General features: G+C 34.1%; 1 protein-coding gene across 1 annotated transcript in view; it reads right to left on the bottom strand.

Annotated features, from left to right (window-relative positions):
* Positions 1–964: 964 nt before the first annotated feature.
* The window catches only part of LOC129225246 (pituitary tumor-transforming gene 1 protein-interacting protein-like), a 39,336-nt gene continuing 18,535 nt past the window's right edge, over positions 965–21,765 (bottom strand). Inside the window, exons 5-6 of the mRNA XM_054859821.1 lie at positions 20,552–20,598; positions 965–3,504 (exon numbers count right to left, since the gene is read on the bottom strand). Coding sequence (XP_054715796.1) covers positions 3,455–3,504; positions 20,552–20,598 — 97 coding nt within the window. The 3' untranslated portion in view covers positions 965–3,454. The remainder of the gene's footprint in view (positions 3,505–20,551; positions 20,599–21,765) is intronic.

The following is a 21,765-nucleotide window of genomic DNA, read 5'->3' as shown; positions in this document are numbered from 1 at the left end:
GCGCGCCTACACACACACACACAACTATACACACGTAACCGCCCAGGAGAAGGGCAGGTTTGGGGGGTCAGGAGCAGTTTCTGTTAACAATAACTCCAATAAGTAGGGTCCTGTCGCAACTCGTGATCGCGAAAAACATAATTTGAATTAAAAATAACAGAATTCAAATTGATCTTTCTACTATTTTTTTTTTTTTGCCATCGGCCAACGGCATCGGCCATCGGCAATCGGCCATTTGGAGGAAAACTATCGGCCATCGGCCATCTTTGAACAATCGGCATCGGCCCATCGGCCAAAAAATGCCATCGGTCGAGCCCTACTAAATGTATTATATTAATTTTAAAAAGGAAGGTAAATTTATACTGACAGAGATTTCTAAGTAGAAGTATCCCTAAATGGGGTTGTTTCCTGAGCTGGCGGTGTATTTCACGTAGTACTTTTAGTTACTAAAATTGATAGAATAAGCAAAGAAAAAAAAAACATGGACCCAGAAAATTCTTTCTCCAAACAGTTATTTTTTTATTAATTTTTTTAAATGTCCGATTTTGCAAACAAGGCATGGTCTTGATGATGTCACAAATGATGCTCTTTGGCGCATTTTGTATCGCGTTTCCACGTTATGATAATCAAGAAGCGAATTAAAATTGCGCTCTACGCTTGCTATCAACCATATTGTTGCCAATACACGTGAGCAAAGATGTGAATTAAATATTTTGCTGTGTGAATGGCGACACAGAATGGCATTTCATCATTTGTGATGTCATCGGCAAGAAATGTAAACAATGAAAGAGCAACAACTTCAGTAACTTTTTTAAAATATTAAACTTAAAACAAATTATTTAAAAAATGGTTAGATCCTAGGTTTTTAAGCATGTTCTTTTAGAAAAAAATACTTTTAAAATTTTGGAAACGACCCCATTATCCTGTATCAGGAGAGAAATGAAAAGAAAATAACTTTTTTTTTTTTGGATAAAAGAATTTATTTAAAAAATAGACAAGAGTATATACATATAACATATTTTTAACTTATTAAAATGAAATAATAGCAAAATTATAATACAATGAATATAAAGTAGATTAAATAATTCTCTTGTTTATTTTAAATGAGGTTCAAAGGCTTGAAACAAAACTGAAACATAAAGAATTAACAGACTTCGATACTTAAAAAAAACACTGGACAGGAAGACTTATCTGAATCAATGGGGAACTTTTGGTTATGAAGATTTTTGTCAAGATCACTCAATTTTGGCAGTAACACTACAATGTGAAACCCTGAGGTGAAGTTAGGAAATAACAGTATATTGAGTCATGTTTGGTCAGCTCTAGTATTTTTATTTATGAAGATTTGCTTAAACATGAGGCCCCAATGAAATAATAGTTCTTTGGTATTGCCAAGGTAGAAGTAAATAAGTTGCTAGGTACCAAAAACCTTCATAATCAAAGGTCTCCTGAATTTGTTCATAATGGCAAACTTTTAAAACAGGTAGGGGCACTTCAAAACTCTTCACACTCATAGTCAACAGAATTATTCCAATAGTTAAGGCAAATCAGAATCTTTATAGGAGAATTTACATTTAAAATGTTTTTATTAATGAAATGTCATCAAACACATAAATATAATTGTAGCGGTCCAAATTTGACATAATTAAGTTAATTTTGAAACCCTACGAGTGGTTTTTGTGTTAATTAAAATCTATTGATGATACAGAATACATGGCGCTTCTTGCATGTAAAATGTGATATGAATTTGCATAAATATAATAAGTAGATACTTTCTAGGAAGGATAAACAATCCTTCCACAAATGTAGTGGAAACCATTTTATCTTAATCCTCTCATATCCGCATGCAGCAAAAAGTTAGCTTTTCTTCATATATATATATATATATATATATATATGCAGAGTAATGATGATGGACACTATTTCAAATAGCTATATTCCCTGCACCATATATTGTAATTGAAATCTGTCAAGCATATTTGAAAGAGGATGCTTTAAAATTTTTAATATTGGCCACTGGAATGTGTTGTGCAATAGTGTCGGTTGTTATTGGATTACTAGCTGCATCACTTGTAAGCAAAATAGCTTGCACTTCAGTTCTGACCATGGAGATCACCTGATCTTCCACCCAATGGTTTATTGTTGCCGAGGTTTGTGAAAGATGCTATTCTCATACCACCTCCTCCCACAGATTAAAATGACCTATGAAACCGTATCACAGTGATGTCATCGAGTGTGGGGAGGAACAGAGCTACTGTCTAGATGTTATCTGTGCAGCCGGAATTTACATAATTCAAGTACAATATATGGTGCAGGAAATACAGCAATTTGAAATTTTGTCCATCTTTCCAAACACCCTGTGTAACCTTTAACTTTTTTGCTTCAAGAAAAATATGGCAAGATTTAAAAAGAGTTGGCGAGATTCTGTTTGTACATGCATTTCAGCATAAAAATGTATTCTGTTGAATTCATTTTATTTTACAGTATTTGGGGTTTTTTTTGTTTTGTTATTGGCATTTTATGATAACATAACATAAAAAAAAAAAAAGTTTGTAAGTGTTCTTTCACATTGTATAAATACATCGTTTAAGTAATATAGGACACAGATATTCACATCAATATACATAAATATATTGCGTGTATAAAACTTGGTTCAAAAACTTGCTTAGCTTAAGAATTAGACAGCAAATGTTTTCAAAAAATCTCAGGAGGGAAAACACTTACATCCTCATGCTTCATACTTATTGCTAACATATTCTATTAATTTTACAAAAAAATTACCTTAAGCTTTAAAATTTCAAAAAATAGTTTTAAGTAACATTTATTATGAATATAGAATACTTTCACGACACATGATATGCTCACTGTGATTACATATATTATTTTAAAATTGCAAGCCATAAAACAGAACATATGGAATAAATATTTCATATGCAAAATACTACACACATCATGCAGAAAATTAAGTAGATGAATCATTCAACACCATTTCAAAGAGTACAACCATAGTACAATTTATGAATGACTCACCACACACATACAAAAGGTCTCAAACAGCCGATCAAGTTGTTTTAAAACATACACACTCACACACAGGACATAATTACAAAATCAAAGTCTCCATCATATTTTTACATTACTCATATATATTTTCAGTTTTAACTAACTTTTGAAAGCAACAAATAGTCTCCATTGTATCTCATTAGATTAAAAGTTTTCAAGCTAAAAATTTAATTACTATAATTTTTAGTATAATTAATACAATTAACAATGGACTCCAGAAAGTGGATATTTCCGTTCACAAACCTTTGAGCAAAAATGGATTTTGTAAAAGTGATGCAAAAAATAATCACATTAGTGGACATTTCACTAACTCACTAACAAATGAAATATTACCAAGGAACATCAATTTTATTTTTTCTGAAAAATCAGTGGAATGGAACTTGCATTTTCTTCAAGCCTCATCGTCAAACTTCTGGTATGGATTAGAATCTTTAACGAGGCCTGCGTAAAGAAAATTTGAGAATTGGTGAGTAACATTCATGCATACAAATGGCTTTCAATTTCATTCACTCTTTCAGAGTTGAATTTTATTTTATTGATAAAAAAATCTCATTTTTTAAGTTTACTTTGCTTTCACTACAACAAGAAGGAAGAAAAAAAAGCAATGTTAGCTATAAGATTTGACAAACACATACAAACTTTGCTTTTAAACTTATTTTGACTCTTACACATACGAGGTGGGACCCAAAAGTAACCGGATTTTTGTTCTAAAATATTTATATTAGTTTCTTCACAAAATTTCTTTTGTCTCTTTCAAAGTGTTCCCCCTTAGATGAAATACACTTGTTAATTCTTTTTTTCTTTTTTTCCACTGTTAGAAGCTCCCCTTTAACTCTTTAGCCAGAGGCGTAGCGCGACCCGACTTTCGGGAGGGGTTTCTTCTCTTATATATATATATATATATATATATATATATATATATAAAATTAAGCAAACAGAATTACAAATATTAAACAATAAAAGACTTTTTTTTGAAAAAGATATGCTTAAAGTTTCTTTTACTGTCAAAATGATTCCTTAAACTCGAAATAAAGCACTCAATAATGTAATAGAATAAATACCTAACAAAACTAATAAAGAGGAATTTTAATCAAGAGTCCATATTGTCTTTAGTATCAATTTCAAATTTTCACCATCATTTTTCATATTTCTATAAAAAGTTTCTTAAGCCCCCGTATTTCAAAACTCTTTATCTCGATTTTTTTCTTTAATGTGAAATTCGAAATATACAGATTCGACTGTATGCAATATTCCCACTGCACGGCTCATTCAATTAAATATATTTAACAATTTGCAGAATATATGACAAAGAAAGGCTGCATATACGTGGATTTAACAAATCAATCTCATTTCTAAAGCGAAGTGTCAAATTTCACTCAATTATCAAAAAATTGTCGCAGCAGAGGGAGGCGTCTTTATGCTTGAGGGTCACACATGGAGAAGATTTTCAATGGCATTGGGGGGGGGGGGGAGCAAAGTGAATTTTTGACCTTTGTTATTCAAAAAAAAGTCGTTTTGATTTTCTTTCTCTTTCTTTCTGTTCCCTCTTCTTTCTCTCTCTTTTTTTTGAGACTAACTTTTCGGGGGGGGGGGGGGGTTGTCCCCCCCCTTAGCTACGCCCCTGTCTTTAGCTTTGACCATGTTCAGTGCCCGTTGTGAAGCAGTTTTTACCCCCTCTACATCATCAAAACGCTTCGATTTCAGAATTTTTTTCATCCTTGGGAACAGAAAAAGATCACAGTGAGCTAAGTCTGGCAAATACGGGGGTTGAGGAACGACTGGCCATCCCTGAGAGGCCAAGTAGTGGTTAATAGTGAAGGCTAAGTATACGAGAGCGTTATCATGGTGAAGGAACCATTTTTCTGATCGCCCGCGAGAGCACCAACTCACTCCTGTTTCTTCTAAAGTTTTGTCAATCGTAAAACTACGACTCTCGTTGATTTTTTCAACATTTCCATCATTTCAAGACGTTGAAGGGCGCTCAGAACGAGCATGATCTTCAACACTCTTGCTACCCACGTTTAAAGTGTCAAAACCACTCAAAAACTTGTGTACGGCTCATAGCATTGTCCTTGAAAGCTTTTTGAAGCATTTAGTAAGCTATTCCATTTCCGACTCTTCAAGCAGGAAGCAAAATTTCAAGCTTACAGTTTGTTCTTCCAAATTTGCCATAATGAATTCGCAGGCAGAAAGCAACAACACATGAGAAAACCAACACTACAATCAGACGTTATCAACTACACTGGTGCCACTTGCACAGCTGGTTTCTGAAGGTTTCTACTTGAGTCAACTAGCTGGAGAATACTCTACTACATATAGGATTGGCATTGCACCATTAGTCCGGTTTCTTTTGGGTCCCCCCTCGTATGAAAATGGGATCTGACAGGGTTGCCAACCTTGGAGAAACAATTTGAGGAGCATCTGTGAAGATTTTGAAGTTTTGCAGAGCAACTTGATATTTTATATAAAAATCAATTTAAAAAAAAAAAACTAAACCTCTTTTCTAAAACTGTTTTTGAGCTTTGACGATCATTTTAAGCACTAGCATAAAAATAATTATTTTTAAATTAATAACACTTTAACTACTTCAACCCTATAACTTTAAACACTATGTCATGATTTAAATATAAGGGTTTAATTTCCATAATTATATCCCTGTCATAACAAACTAGCAAAATGAAATAAAAATAAATTTTATGTTACTAAAACCTTTGGTAAGCCTGTTCAAAATTAAGAGTAATGAGAAATTGAGGAGCAAACTAACTTTTTTGCCGAACTGTGGAGTTCCGCTATTTTTGCGGAGCAACTCCGTAAAATTTGGAACAGTTGGCAACCCTGGATCTGATAACTATAGGTTGACTACTTGTCAGAAATTAAGGTCTGAAGATAAATCCATTGAAGGAAAAGTTGAAAAGGTTCATGAAGGAGGAAATGACAGCTTAACTGTTTACACATCAGTCCAGAAGTCTATTTGTACTTTAGGGGGCCATAAATAAACCACATCATAGAGCAAATAGAGTAGGCTCAGCTGTAAATGTTTCTGACACATATGCAAGGACACAATCTCATTGTGGAGAGCAAAAGTGAGCAGGGCTTGCATAGCAAACAAGGGACGATGGTTATGTTTGTGAATGAGCATTATGTTAGACCATTTAGCATGTGAAGAATATTGTGTGCAGGTCAAAAATTATTTCAACTAGGATCATTTGGCCACAGATTTATTGATTTTAATCAGCATCCGTTCTTCAGTTGGTTAGGAATACTGTGTCTAAAATATTTTGATTTGGTGCAGTAAAATATTTAAAATGCTTGATCTAAATTGTTATTATTAAGATATTCGCTGCCACGAGCATCATCGATGGGCCGCTAACAATTTTCATGCACTTCCAGCATCACGCATGGGTCTCCAGGCATATTCCCACAAAATGATGAATGAAAATGACTTTATGTTAGTATGTGGCACTCTGAGGTGATGTTTGGGTAAAAAATGCAAACATGGGCATGTTACCATTTTTTCTAAGAGCACTGGCATACTTAGAACTCTTTAAAAATGATTTTGGTAATCAATTTCCTGTTTATAATAAAATCATAAACAACCTTCTCGCTCAAATTTATATAATTGTGCCCATCAGCATGATGTTCTACCAGCAGTTACAATAATGCTACGAGGGTTGTTTTTTTTCAAGCTCCGTTTAGCTATAAAAAAAAAAAAAACGGGTGAATATACAAAAAAGATTTTACTATCAAAAGTAAGGTACAATGCATATTATTTCTCCACAAAATCATCCTGACAATTTAGGCATTTTTCCCACCTGTGCACAAGCTTTTCTATACTCTCCTCATAGAACGTTGCTGCCAATGATTGAAAGTGATTTTTGACGGTGTTTCTGGGACCCAGCAAGCACAAAGTTTTCTGTAGCACAACCGTTCTATAACTACAGAATGTAGGGACGATCTTGAAACTTCTGAAAGTTGCATCGATAATTCCCTTATCGTGAACCTTCGATTTTCCTTAACCGCTTTGTCTACTCGTTCAACAAGGTCATCTGTAGCCACAGACTTGCGTCCTAGACCCGCTTCATCATGCGCATTAGTTCTGCCCTCTTTAAATTTTCGGCACCACTTACGAACAACACCAGCACTCATTAAGGTGTCTCCATATACTCGACTTATTCTTCGATGAATTTCCGCTGCCCTGTTACCTTCTACTAGCAAGAAACGAATAACACTTCTCAATTCACATTTGGCGGGAGACTCGATAGAGACAGCCATGTTTTCCTGTCTGTAGCTCAACAGGAAATGGCAGATTGGACTCGACAGTAACTGAGTGTTTGGACAGGGGTATGCGCAGTATCCTAGTACGCAAATCAGCCACCTGCCGCCCACCTGATTTTCCTACAGTGAAAACGGAGCTTGATTTAAAAAAAAAATAATAATAAAAACCTACGTACAACCAGGTGTCAACTAACTACAGATCCACTAAAATAGCAAAGCACATTGACTGCTTAGGAGACAGATTTGATGTAATACTTGGCTCTAAATATAAAAATAAACTGCATGTATAACATTTCAATGAATAATGCCGATCCAGTTTTTTTCTCAAATAAAGTACTGGTTGTAACCACACAAGCAAAAAAGGATGAATGATGCATCTAATTACAAAATGAAAGTCCGTAATTTAGGGGCAGAAAAAATATATGAATCAGTTTTTAAGCAGAAGAAAATAAGCACAAAATGGTGATAACAAGGCAGTGTGAGCTGCAATTACAATTCATTATGTACTTAGGGACCAGAAGAGCAGTTAAAATACAAAGTATTTAGTGATTATCAATAACTATAAGGATTAATTGGAAAATAAACAAAAGCAAAGAATCAGTCAATGAGTAAAAAAATAGAGACATTCTTTGCAAAATAAAAAGCAAAAAACAATTTTTAAATTAAACAGTAAAAAATTGTATGAAAATTATTACAAACATATAACTAAATTTATAACACATTCTGACACACACACACATATACTCAAGTTTGCAATAATCTATGTACATGGTACAGCAAAACAAAGAAGGATATGGGTCATTCTTCAAAAAGTGTAACTTTTCTGTCACACGCTTTTGCAGAAAAAACTTTAAGGAACAATTCATTTAACAATGCTTTTTAATTTCATCAAAAATATATCTATTTATACCTGCCAACAATTTTTTAATAATAATTTTTATTTCGGTATATTTTTGGTTCACAACATGTGAATTCTCACCTCCGTGGCATGTCACACATATGGTGTAACTGTTTGTGTTGCTTTAGTAACTTGTTTAATTAAAAGTATATATTTATTTATTTTTTATTCCTTTCACAAGTGTCTCAAATACTAATTGTTTAAGTATATTTAATTTTTTAATATTGTGTTTTATGTGTTATGTTGTGTTAGGATAAGCAGTCATGTCACACAAAAAATGCTCACCTCAGTTACCCAAACTTAAAATGCCATTCATCATTAACACGTGGCAGTAATGACATCAAATTTTGTTTTCCATGATACAAGGGAACCCATTGTTTATTTTCAGCCATAGCTGAGAGATTTTTGTCGAAAAACCAGGAGATGGATTTTGCTGTAAAACATAGTGTGGTTATTCTGACTTCTCACCTCCGTCAACTCAAATTTCAGGGATGTAAATTAATGTAAAAAAAGAAGTGAGCATGTTTTCATATGCTTGACATGTGCAGATTGTAGCAACGAAGAAAAAACATATTTCCCTGAATAATGTATTCATAAGGCCTATATTAATGGAAAATTCCTCACCTCCGTGACAGACCATATCAATGTCAATATTTGTGAGGTGAAAATAAATGATGGAGGTTAAATGCATCAATCTTAGGCATTCTACCACAATTATAAACAGCGAGTATATTCTCAAATTTACTAAATACTGTTTTTAACACACATTTGAACTAAACTGATAACTACTAATTAAGCCATACTTTAATTGAGAGAGCTTAGTATTATATTACCATTAATCATTAAAATAGCTCACTGTTTGCACAATTAACAAAATTACTACTTTGATATTAAATTGACCTCGATTTTTAAATATTAAAAAATATATATATATATATATATATATATATATATATATATATATATATATACATACATATATATATGTATACATATATATTTTATTTCCGTGCATAAGGCATTTAATTTTTATTACTTATGAGCAAAATAATTGGAACTTAGCTGGGCCATTGTTTATGGTTACTTCTAGTAGGTAACACTTTCATGTAAGAATTTAAAAAAAACAAAAGGTTTCGAAATTGAAAAATATTTGAGTTCAAAAGTTATGTTTTCTGGAGAATGACCCATGTATAATAATTTTTTTTTAGTTTAAAAACTTTTGCATAATAATGTAAGAAAACTGCCTCCAACATTAATACAGAGTTTTCTGATATGCTTTTAATACAACTTTGTTCAATTAATTAATCAAATTTCATAATATTTTTTGCTTCAATTAAAAAAAAAGATCGTCTTGATGTAGTCAGAAGACAAAAATACCATATTTAAATCATTGAAACTTTTTCATTCCAAGTTTCGAATTATAACAAAAGTAGTTTTGTAAATACCTGCATTTATAGTTTTGAAACCTTGATACAAGTTAAACAGATAGTAGATGTATTTAAATAGGAGCAAAAGGAGAAGGGGAAAAAAAAAAGGTTTTACATAAGTATACTTACTAGCAGCATCAATTATCAGACCTGTTAAATTTACAAACATAATTAACATTTGGCAAATTCTTCAATTAAAATCCAAATTAATTTTTCTTCAAACTTCTAATTTAGCTATATGCTATTGGACTCTAATACTAAACGTTAATGTTGCACATAATTTTTAGACTTGCATATAAATCATTTACTAACGATTTTTATTTGAATTAAAAATTTCTAGTTTTCAACACATTATTGAATTTACAAAATCAGAGAATATTGTTATAATTGAGGCAGTGGAAGCAAAGGGATGGAGTGCCAAAATCTAAAACCTGGAGATAACCAGTACAGGTGAACATCTCTGTTTTGGAGCAAGATATAGTATTAGTAGCACTGGTAGGTGCTGCTATGCTGCATGAGTTTGAAAAACTTTTCAATAAAAGTCTACAGGGTGTGGAGAAAGTTCCCACAATTTTGCTTAAAAAGGTTTTCTGGCATTAAAATCCTATGTTGGCGATTTATTTGGCACATATTGTTTATTGGCATTAAAAGTATTTGAGGTTTAATCATTTGTTCTTTGTTAGTTCATCGAGTTAGTGAGCTATAGATCGTGAAAATGTGCATGCTGAATTACACAAGAAGGAAATAAATAAAATAATAGTTTAAAAAACTAAAAAAACACGCTTTCGTAGCAAAATCAACTAAAAAGTGAAAAATAATCTTTGGATGATAGTAGTTGACCAATCACTTAATTTTAATGTAATACAAAAAAGCGTGGGGTGCTGTCTATTTACATTTTTTCTTGGACAAAAATGGATGAAATTCAAGACAACTGATAAGAAGCCCCCCCCCCCACGCTTTTTTTGTATTACATTAAAATTAAATGATTGGTCAACTACTATCATCCAAAGATTATTTTTCACTTTTTAGTTCATTTTGCTACAAAAGAGTGTTTTTTCAGTTTTTTAAACCATTATTTTATTTTTCTGTTTTTTAGTCTTATGTTGGAGAATTATCAGGCGACGAAATCATTTATAAAACGATTGCTAGGTAATATCTTAAAGCTAAGACAAGGGCACCCCAATGGGAAGCTACTGTGAGTCATCGATGTATGTTTGCAGAAATCATATTTATATTACTTTGAAAATTTGAGATGCATTTGAATAAAAGTTTTGTTCAACAATGGTCTGATCAGCAATGAATTTCCAATTGAAGGCTCACCTAAATTTTGGCATGAAATTAGTTTAAAACAATAATATTTCATGTTCTAATTACCTTGGATCATTGGAACAAATTTTGTCTGATGCAGAAAAATTAAAGGTTTTTGTAAATATTTTTAAATAATTTTTGAGAGCATTTTTTTATGTATTTTTAAAAAATTTTCCTTTTTCACATTGTTGGATTTATGCCAAAATATTGATTAAAATTAGAGGAAAGTAACAATTAAAAGAGTTAATTAATTAATTTGATTATAGAATATTGCATTGTCATCGGGTCTGAGGTCGCGTGCCAAATTTCAAAAGAATCCGATCGCAGGAAGTGGGCGAAATTTGAGCTGCAAGATTCCGTTACAAGATACATACATACAGGTGAAGCTAATAAAAGCGTGTTAATTAAAAAAGGGAATGAAAAAAGCCGATATTATTCGAACGACTGGATTCAAGAGTAAAACAGTCTATGACGCTGTGAAAGGCTACAAGGGGATTGGAGGGACTGCCGACCGTCCACTCCAACCACTGCAAAATGCCTGGAATGAGATAACGGTGGATGCGTGCTCAAGCATCGTCGGCAATTTCAGACTGCGGCTCCGTAAATGTATTGAAGCCCAAGGAGCCAATTTTGAACAATTGTTATAATTTTTTTGTTTAATGTTATTATTATTGTTTCAATAAAGAGTTTTTATTGCTTTAACTTGTTGATTTGTTGAATTATGTGTTAGTTACAGCCTATTGAAATATCTAATAAAATTGTGGGAACTTTCTCCGCACCCTGTACTTAAAACCAAAACTTTACACGCCTTTTACTCGAAACTTGAAAATGTCCAATTACATTCCTTTGAGCCTCACTGCCTGAATTGTGAAAAAAAAAATTAAATTTCTCCATACAAACTATTAAAAAAATATTGAGCCATGTATGGGGGGGGGGGGAGGACTTCCTGGCATTTTTTACACACATAAAGGTTAGAATAACAAAGAGAAAAAAATATTTAAGTTTTATGTTATTTGAATTTGATTAAACAAATAATAATTTAATACATAGAAAAAATAAAGAAAATCATTAATAAGTATAAATCAAGGTACAAGATAAATTTCTTTGTTGGGATCCCTCTTTGTGGAATGAGTCTAATTTTGTGACTTTGGAGAAAATATTTATAAGTCACTTCAGTCCATTAATTGCTACTTGTCAACTGTTCACTCTATCCTGACTCAGGATAACCTCTATCTGAGACTCAGAGGTGACAATAAGCACTGGGAGCACTTCATACCTTTTCTATGAGTAATTTTGTCACACTTCTAAAAGATAGCCATCAAAATCTGGGATTCATAAAGCGAAAAACCTTCTCCTACAATGTTTTTTCCAGGTCTATAAAGTATTTAAATTTAGCGCAATACTTTTTTCTCTTCAAAATAATTTTAAAACTCTGTCATGAAATAGTGAATAATTTTGTAATGCTATACTCTTTTCTACTTAATTATTTTCCAGCTCCAACAAAATTTAAATTTAACTTTCATTTATTTTCTTTTTGTATACTTTTATCTTTTGAGGCTAACCACAAATAATGTTACATTTCAAGGGGAGAGAGGGGTTGTAAAACTGCCAAGTTTGTGACAAGGAAGAGGGGGATGGTAACAAGTATGACATCAAGCATCTTGGTTGAAATAAAAATATTTGTTTTCCAACAAAAAGCAGCAGAGATGAAGTATTTGCGATCACTGAAGAACTGCACTATCCTAAACAAAATAAGGAATGAATCTATTCGAAGGGAATTACAGATATTCAGCCTCAATGAAAAGTTACGGAATATCGTAACGATTGGAAAAACCATGTTCGACGTATGGAACGAGGGAGACTTCCAAGAGCAGCCTTTTATTACAGACCAAGGGGCAAACGAGACTGTGGTAGGCCTAGGAAGCAGTGGGGCGACCAAGAAGCAGGCTATATGCCTAATCCTTGAGGAAGATGATGATGATGATGTTTTACAACAATACATAACATAAACCTGGCATGCGATAAGGGGAGAGGAAAGAGGTACGGCGAAGGGTGACACTATGTCAAAGAGGAGAAGAGGGTCAAGTATGCTGGAAAAAAAGTGTGACATTTATGGGGAAAGCCCCTATGCAGTGGACTGCTTATTGCTGCTAGTTTCGACCAGATCTGCCACAGACATCCAGCAGCTTAAAAGCACTAAAACAAGCTTTAAAATGCAATAAAAATAATTATCAAAATTTAAGGGTTATAAGTAACCTTTTTTGCAAAGCAAAGAAAGAAACGAGCCTATCCATGAAAAGATATCTGAGAACAGTTTTTGGATTTTTGTCACGACTCACTGAGCTGCCTGAAAAGAGTTTTTCCTTTTCTCGCCTGTTCAATCAGTAACAGTTTGGGACCTTGAACAAAAACTTCAAAACAGTAGCATTTCTCTTGGAAGCTTTACAGGGGGCAGAGGCACACACAGGAATTTCTCAAAGGAAGGGGGGATCCAAGAAGGAAGTTCCACCATTCTCATATCATACTCCAACATGCATTCAAACATATTCTTTAAGAGGTTTTCCACCTCCAGCTCAGTCACTTCCTATGCTGGGCTGATGAGTGCTAATAAGCACGAAACTGCAGTCCTCGGCTGGAACGACTGAGCTGGCGGTGTATTTCATGTATATTCCTTTGATTTTACTGATTGTCGGGAACAAAAAAAATTTTTGTTTTAAATTATAGAATAATTACTTAGCATTAGCTAATTAAATAAATTTATGAATAACAAATACTTAACTAAAGTATCAGAAAGCACAAGAATGAATGTATTTACTTTTCTCATAGTTAAAAATACAAACAGCAAAACAAAATTCTCATTCTAGAACAATTTATGTTCACATACAATTCAGTTTTGTAGGGAAAGAGAAAAAAAATATTTTTTTTCATTTATTAAATCTGAAATTATTGTCACCTTTGCTTAGAATTATTTTACGCACAGCATACATAGGATTATAATCTCTTCATAGTAAATAAAAATAAGGTTTCAAAGAAATTCTGGAAGGAAGTCTGGCAGGCCTGCGTCCAGGAGACCCATAGCACCTACAGTCTTGAAATTTTGTACAAAATTACTTCGAGCCCTGGTGGTTTACACTTGGGGTTTGTTTTTTAAAATTGGAATTAGTTTTTTTGGAATTAATTTGAGCTCAAATTTTGCGTAAATTGCCTTTTAAAGGGGTGACAATTTACTTGTATGTATTAATATTAGATAGAATTTTCCGTGTTCTACGCAATTTGTTTCAATGCTCTAACTTAAATACGGAAGGGTTATTTGCATTTTTAGCTCGAACTTTTTTAGGCTTAGCTAAAATTTACGCACTATTTTCTTCACTAAATCTATAAGTAAACAGGGAAAGAATTGTCCCACAGTTTTCTTTTTGGCACCACTGGAAAGAGCGGCGATTTGTACTCCAGATCTAACTTGACCTACGGTCGAAAAACTAAACTTCTATCTCCAAAGGAAAAAAGTTACAAGACGTTAAAAATCAAGTTCGGATAATCTCATCTCCATTAAAAATTATTGATGTTTCATTTGGAGTTGCCATAGTTATGTCTTTTCAATTTCCTTGTTTCTTCTTCTTATTCACAAACTTTAAGGGTTTCGATTTTAACGGAAAATCTTTGGCTCAGCTCAATTCAAGCCATGAGCTAAAGAGCAAAATATATTATTAGAGACCACGAATATGAAAGCGACTTTCAAACGTACAAAATTGCAGTTTTTTAATGCTCAGGAGCCTCCTAGCCCTTATCGCTCTGCAAGTTGGTAAAAATCACTTTAAAACCCGGGGAAGGGGTGCTTTTTGTTCCAAAAGGAGCTCATAATGCATTTTTAATCTGTTTCTTTCTAATTGACGAGTTGAATCTTTGCGACTCAAATAGGATTGCGAAGCAATCTTTGGGGGTTGGTGAGCGCTAGCCAGCAGGGGGTAGAGACCCCCAGTCCAAGGGCGCCCATATAGGGGGGGGCAAGGGGGGGCTCGAGCCCCCCTTAGAAATTAGACCTTCCTTGCTTTTAGTACTTTTTACTTTGCAAAAATGTAAAAATATTTCTTCTCCAGCCATTAACGAATAAGTAATAAAAAAATGTCCAATTTTGATGACTCTAATCTGTCCTGAAATTGGTTTTCATGGGGAATATATCATGCTAAACCATGGTTAAAATATTCAGTAAGTTACCACCCTAAAGCCAGGGCTAAGGCAGAAATACGTGAAATACACCGCCAGCTCAGTCATTTCCAGCCGAGGACTGCAGTTTCGTGCTTATTAGCACTCCTCAGCCGGGCATAGGAAAGCGACTGAGCTGGAGATGGAAAACCTCATAAGGAAGCCAAGAGTGCCAAACAAACTGGTAGCTTACTGAATATACCTGCCTTGCCTTCAAAATTCGAGTTGAACCGAACCATTGTTTCGGGTCACTCGTCTGGTTTGCGCTAATTCTATATTAGCTACCAGTTTGTTTGGCACTCTTGGCTTCCTTATGAGGTTTTCCATTTCCAGCTCAGTCGCTTTCCTATGCCGGGTTGAAGAGTGCTAATAAGCACGAAACTGCAGTCCTCGGCTGGAAATGACTGAGTTGGCGGTGTATTTCACGCATGGTTAAAATATCTGAGCCCCCGCTTACAATTTTGCATATGGGCGCCCATACCCCAGTCAATTAAAAAAACTCAAGGGCTATAAGAGGAGTCCAACCCCCCTGGACTTGTGCGCATCACTGACAGAGAGGAAAAATCCTGTTTGACAATAACCTATGAAAAAAAAACTGTGCAGTAGTATAGACCACAAAACTCTTAAATCATCAACACAAAACAAAAAAACAGTACCCCCTCTTTTTGTGACTATTAACTTAAACAATTGGTTTGCATTTTCATATTGTATTCTCAAATTCAGTGCAATTTCTAAACAGAAAAGGTGCCATGAAGTTAAGGTCAATTTTATGATTTTTCTCCAACCTGCTTGAATTTCTGACACTTCTTGACACAGTCATAAAATATTTAAAATAAATGTATATAAGATATTGAAAAATACATACTCATTGCATCTTCTTTAATCGAAAAGGGTTCTTCAGTTGCATTAAAAATAGATAAGTTAATATAGGACACCTTTTAAAAATTAACAGCTAAATTTATACACTTTAAACTTGTGTAAAACATCCCTATTTTCCAACTGATTGATAAATATAAAAATAAAGTTCTAGTTAAACAGTTTTCAAAAATACAAATACTAACAAGCATACAGGTAAAAATATAAATAACAATATTAAAAATTAATAGTTAAAACTACTTTAAAAAAATGCTTTTGTAGCAATAATTGTAAAAATAATCGTTGAGTGTTAAGTATGATAAAATAATTGACCAAACAATTAACTTTAATGTAAAAAAAAACTGTGGGGTGCTGTTTATTTACATTTCTGCAAGGACAACAAATAGAAGAAATTTAAGGCAACGGATATGAAGGCCCTAAACTTTTTAAACATTAAAGTTAATTGTTTGGTCAATTATTTTATCGTACTTATGATCCAAAAATCAGTTTTTACTTTTTAGTTCATACTGCTACCAAAGCATGTTTTTTTTAATTTTTAAACTGCTATTTTATTTATTATTATTTTTTTTCTTTCAGTTTCACTTGTTTTACGAAAAAAATATTTGTTTGAACATAATTCGAGATTTTTTCTATATTTATGAAACCTTGGGGTCTGCTTTAATTCCAAGTTGAACTGGAAAAAGCATTATAGGCTGGCTAAGGCTAGTAAAATCTTTAGGTCCTGTAAGAGAGCTATTGGGAGAACCCAGGGCTGTCCATTGGGTCTATAAGATGGTCATATGTCCAATCATCACTTACGGTTCCATTATCTGGTGGTCTAGAACCATACCAGACAATGAAAACTGGGCTAAACAAGCTGCAAAGGATGGTCTGTTGCCATGACTGGCTGTATTAAGACCACACATACTGCATCTCCTGCAGGGTTGGCCGGATTGGACCCAATTGGGTTGGACCCAATGGTTTTTTTTGAAAAAACCCATTTAAAAAAAACCCATTATTTAACCCACTTTTGGGTTTTTTTAAATTTTCCAAGAATTTTTTTAAAAAATTAACTAATTTAAATACTTTTACAAATCAAACTTCTTTTTTATTTGTTCTTCACCACAGAGAATGGTTATTTTCTGCAAACCAACACGTCACAAATCTCGAATAAACAAGGTATATGTTTTAGAAATTAGCATGTGTTACAAACGGACGGACAGAAAACAGAATAGGATGTACAGTGTTTTCATTATCTTACGAAAAAGTTTAATATTTCTTACTCTGTACATAGAAATAGAAAAACAGGCAACATAAAATTCAAAGAAATGTCTTGATTAAGCTGGAATTTAGTAAAAAGGAATTTAAACTACTTGAGGCTCTACAGTAGTTTTGCATAACAAAGTGAAATACAATAAAGTAAAATTCAAAGAAAAAAAATGGGGTAATTAAAAAGGAACAAACGCACAATAGATTTTATCACTCGAGATATAACTTTGCCTTAACTGTTGATGATCACGGAAACTAAAAAATCTGAAACTTGATGATTCGGGTTTCGTCGTGTTTCATACATTTCTTCAGAAAATGCTAAATTTTCCAGCTTTTTTTACCCAAAGACAACTTTTGTGCTTTGTCCTTATATTTAAGCTAAAATATGCTACAAGTACCCACATTTTCCCTAAAAAAAGACAAAAAAACACACATTTCTTTAAAAAAACCCAGCTTTAGTTGGGTTTTTTTTGGGTTTTATTTAAAAAAACCCAAAAAACCCTGGGTCCATGGGCTTTTTAAAAAAAAAAAAAAACGGGTTTTTGCCAACCCTGATCTCTTGAACTGCCATTAGGATTATGCCCCCTCTATATGTGCATCGAAGCTGAGGCTTTTATATGTGCGTGCAGAGGCTTAAGCACTCAAGGCACTGGAAGTATTCTGCATATATTTCCTGGAAGAACTTTGATAGGGATGTACTTGAGCATCCATTTTCTGGCCTACCTAGCGATGACATATGCAGTGACTATGTCTTATCGAGTAATATAATGACACGAGAGATGTTCCTTTACAATTTACATCATAGTAAAAGCTGCGCTTTCTGGTTTACTGACATTTTGGTACAAATGAACAAGAACACAGGGACTGGGGCTTTCTATCCTAGCAATGGTATCAAATGCTCGTCTTTTGGGCAGGTTCACTACTGTCTTTCAGGCTGAGGTTTGTGCTATCCTGATGTGTTGTACTATTTGTTTGAATCAAAGCTACAGAAAAAAATGTATTCACATCTGCTCTGATAGTCAAGCTGCCCTAAATAAGGTTCTAATGACATCCCACATTATTCAGTAAGTTACCGCCCTACAGCCAGGGATAAGGCAGAAATACACCGCCAGCTCAGTCAATTCCAGCCGAGGACTGCAGTTTCGTGCTTATCAGCACTCATCAGCCCGGCATAGGAGCGACTGAGCTTTTCCTGAGGTTTTCCACCTCCAGCTCATTCACTTCCTATGCTGTGCTGATGAGTGCAGGAAACTGCAGTCCTTGGCTGGAATTGACTGAGCTGGCGGTGTATTTTATGTACATCCCACATTGTTTGGGAGTGCTATGATATGCTTTGCACACTTAACAAATCAGAATAAGGACACTCCCTGTTGTGTATCTGGGCACTCTGGCATTGAAGGTAATGAAATAGTTAATGGCCTTGCTAGGAAGGGTTCTGATACTCTTTTTGTTAGCCCTGAACCAGCAATTGGGATTTCGAAGAATCTTATTAGGACTGCTCTTTTTGATATTTTTAAGCAAAAACAGTATTGTACTCGCGACTGGCATATTTTGGATGAGCAACGTCAGAATAAGGAGCTTAATACAGGTTGCCGTGGTATTAGGGCAAAGGGAACTCCTAAGACGTAATAGAAGTAGTATTAGGAAGTCTATAGGCCTTCTTACTGGTAATTGCACCTTAAAACAGTACCTTGCTACAATGGGTGTCAGTAATGATACAATTTTCAGGGGTTGCCTCTTTTATGGGGAAACTGTTACTCACACCCTGTGCGATTGTGTAGTGAAGGGCTGTCCAACTGCAAAGAGCCCACGGGCCAGAATTCTGGTCACTGATCACCTGGCGGGCTGCAGTTTGAAAAGTTGAACAATAACCTCTTATACAATAACAATTAATAGTTGAAAATTATAAAACAATGAAACACAAGGATTATAAAAATATTTGCTTACATTTTAATGGGAAAACTGAGGCCTATCTGCCTTCTTTACAAGGGCAGGAATGTCAACATTGATGTTTTACTTCATATCCAGCAAAGGCCGTAGAGTCAGTAGGGGGAGGGGTCTTTATTTTTAACCAATTGCAGGCAGGTTTTGCTTATTTGAAATGTTTCTCTCTTCCCTCCCTGTCTACCTCTGCCAACACGAGGCAATACTATTTCTAGGAACTTGTTTGAACATCAGCGTGCAGGTTAGGACTACTGCTTGACCTTGATCTGTAGATGTCCTGTACCTTTTTCTCCCAATACAATAAAAGGAGTAAAAGAGCGATCAAGAGGAAATTTCAGGGACTCCGGCTTGATCAAGAATGGTAGTCTCGGCTGCTTCTTGATACCATAAAATGTTGAAAAAAGAAATATGCTAAATAAGAAGTTGGCGGGCCTCACAAAATGTGTTGGCGGGCCGCCAGTTGAACAGCCCTGGTGTAGTGTTTTCTGCCTATAGGTTTGAGCACCTTGGTTGCCATTAGCTTGAAACGTAAGAGATTCATGATATTCTTATTAGGTGTTTGCTGAATTTTGCTTCAGCTACTGTTTTACGACCTGTGTTTGGGACTAGTACAATAGACCTCGGGTTGCAGTGCTTGCTTTGGTTGAGCCCCTCTTTATTTCATTTCATTCATTTCACATGCACTATCACCAGTGTTGATTGATAAGATGGACAGATGGCGCTGAAGTCAACTAGCGCATAAGAGAGACTAAAAACTTGAGTCTTGTTTCTGATCGATGTGCAAGAACGCTCAGACCGCTTGGTCTTTGTTTAAATCAAATCATGTAGCTCCTTAAATCATAATTAAAATTTGAAAAGGAGTTAAAATCGTGCAATTCTACTCAGTCTTAATTATGTGGATCAAATGCTTCCTTTCCAGGCTGGTACAGGATGTCTCAAACGGTATTGAAATTCAGGTAAGCGCAAAACTTAATTCAACCTCATTTAAATCATTTTTTAGTTTTGAATAATTCTTCAATTCAAATCTTACATAAATACAATACAACCGGTAAATTATAATGAACTGGAATTGCGCCATCTACTGGTACGCAAAACCAGAAGTCAGAGATTTAAAACATAGGCTAAAATGTTGGTCTCTCAGACCAAACATTAGGTCTGCTAGTAGAATGTATTCTAGTTGGCAAAAAGTGAATATTCATAATGAACAAACTAATGTTTCATGGATTTCATATCACAAAAGATGTATAACTTGGAACATAGATGAAAAAAAAATGCTGAATATCTCAATTCAAGTAAGGTAGTCACTTACCATATTTTCTTCGAATTTCTTCTGTTCTTTCATTCCTTTCTCTCCTCCTATGAAATGTTAAAGAAAGATATATATAGATTTTAAAAACTGTCTCTCAGAAAATATTTGTTTCATCAATTTATTTACACAGACATTTCTGCTAATCTAAGATAGCTTTTTAAGACCTTACATTTCAATCACGCAATGGTTATATGTAAGGAAATAATATTTTCTTCCCAAATTAGTAGTACAGCAGATTCATTTGAATTGTTTGACTCAAAGTGATAGCATGAGGGCTCGGAGCTCCAGAAGGCCTGGATTATTTTAATAGTAGAATAGATTTCATAAAATACAATAAAAAGACTTTAATTGCTTTAATTATAGCATAAATATATTTTTTCATACACATTTTACATTCTTATAGTTTTGTAGCTAGAAAGGTTTTTTTTTCCTTTGTTAAAGTCACATATATTAAATTTAAGAAAGGGACCCAACTTTGTAAGTGTATATGAGCTGGGAGGTTTCTATCTTAGGCATTGCTTGAAAATAAAAAATCATGAGTGGCACCGAACTCATTACATAGTCTTCTTCTTCTCTTCTTACTTATCTCTCTGTTCTGAATCAGATCAGATCCATGAGGTTGTTCAACTTAACTTCAAGACAGAAGCAGGTCTCTTCAGTAGATCCTCGCATACCAAACCAACACAAAAAATCAGATGACGTGCAGTGGCCTCTTCAGTGTGACATTTGGTGCAAATTGGGAAAGTCCTATTACCATGGGAAAATCTGAGGGTTTTTAGATGGCCTGTGCTCAGGCGAGTCGAAGCAGTTTGATCCCTCCTGTCACCCTCAAATCCAAGGGAAGCACCACAGGAGGACATCTCCAAGAGCTATTTATAGTAGCCTTACATCTGGAGTATAGTTCAAGTTACGTCAGAGGATCCCCACTATTCTGAGTCATAGTAGAGCCCTCTTTTGCCAGTCCATCCACAATATCGTTATATCTCAAATTCACATGAGATGGAATCCATTGTAAATGGAGGTCACAAGAACCGGACAGACTCTCGGATAGATAAGTTCGTTATATATTAATAATATTAAATGCTAATATTATGCTAATATTAAATTTAATTTTTTTTAATAAAATAAAGGTAACTTTTCATTCTGGCTCTGATTTTTAAAGAACTATTAAATTTCTTAGTAAACTCAATGAATTAGAGTAAACAAAAACAATT

Source organism: Uloborus diversus, chromosome 6 (assembly GCF_026930045.1).
Source record: "Uloborus diversus isolate 005 chromosome 6, Udiv.v.3.1, whole genome shotgun sequence".
NCBI lineage: Eukaryota > Metazoa > Arthropoda > Arachnida > Araneae > Uloboridae > Uloborus > Uloborus diversus.
Note: the sequence above shows the minus strand (reverse complement) of the source record. Positions and strands in the feature narration are given on the sequence as shown.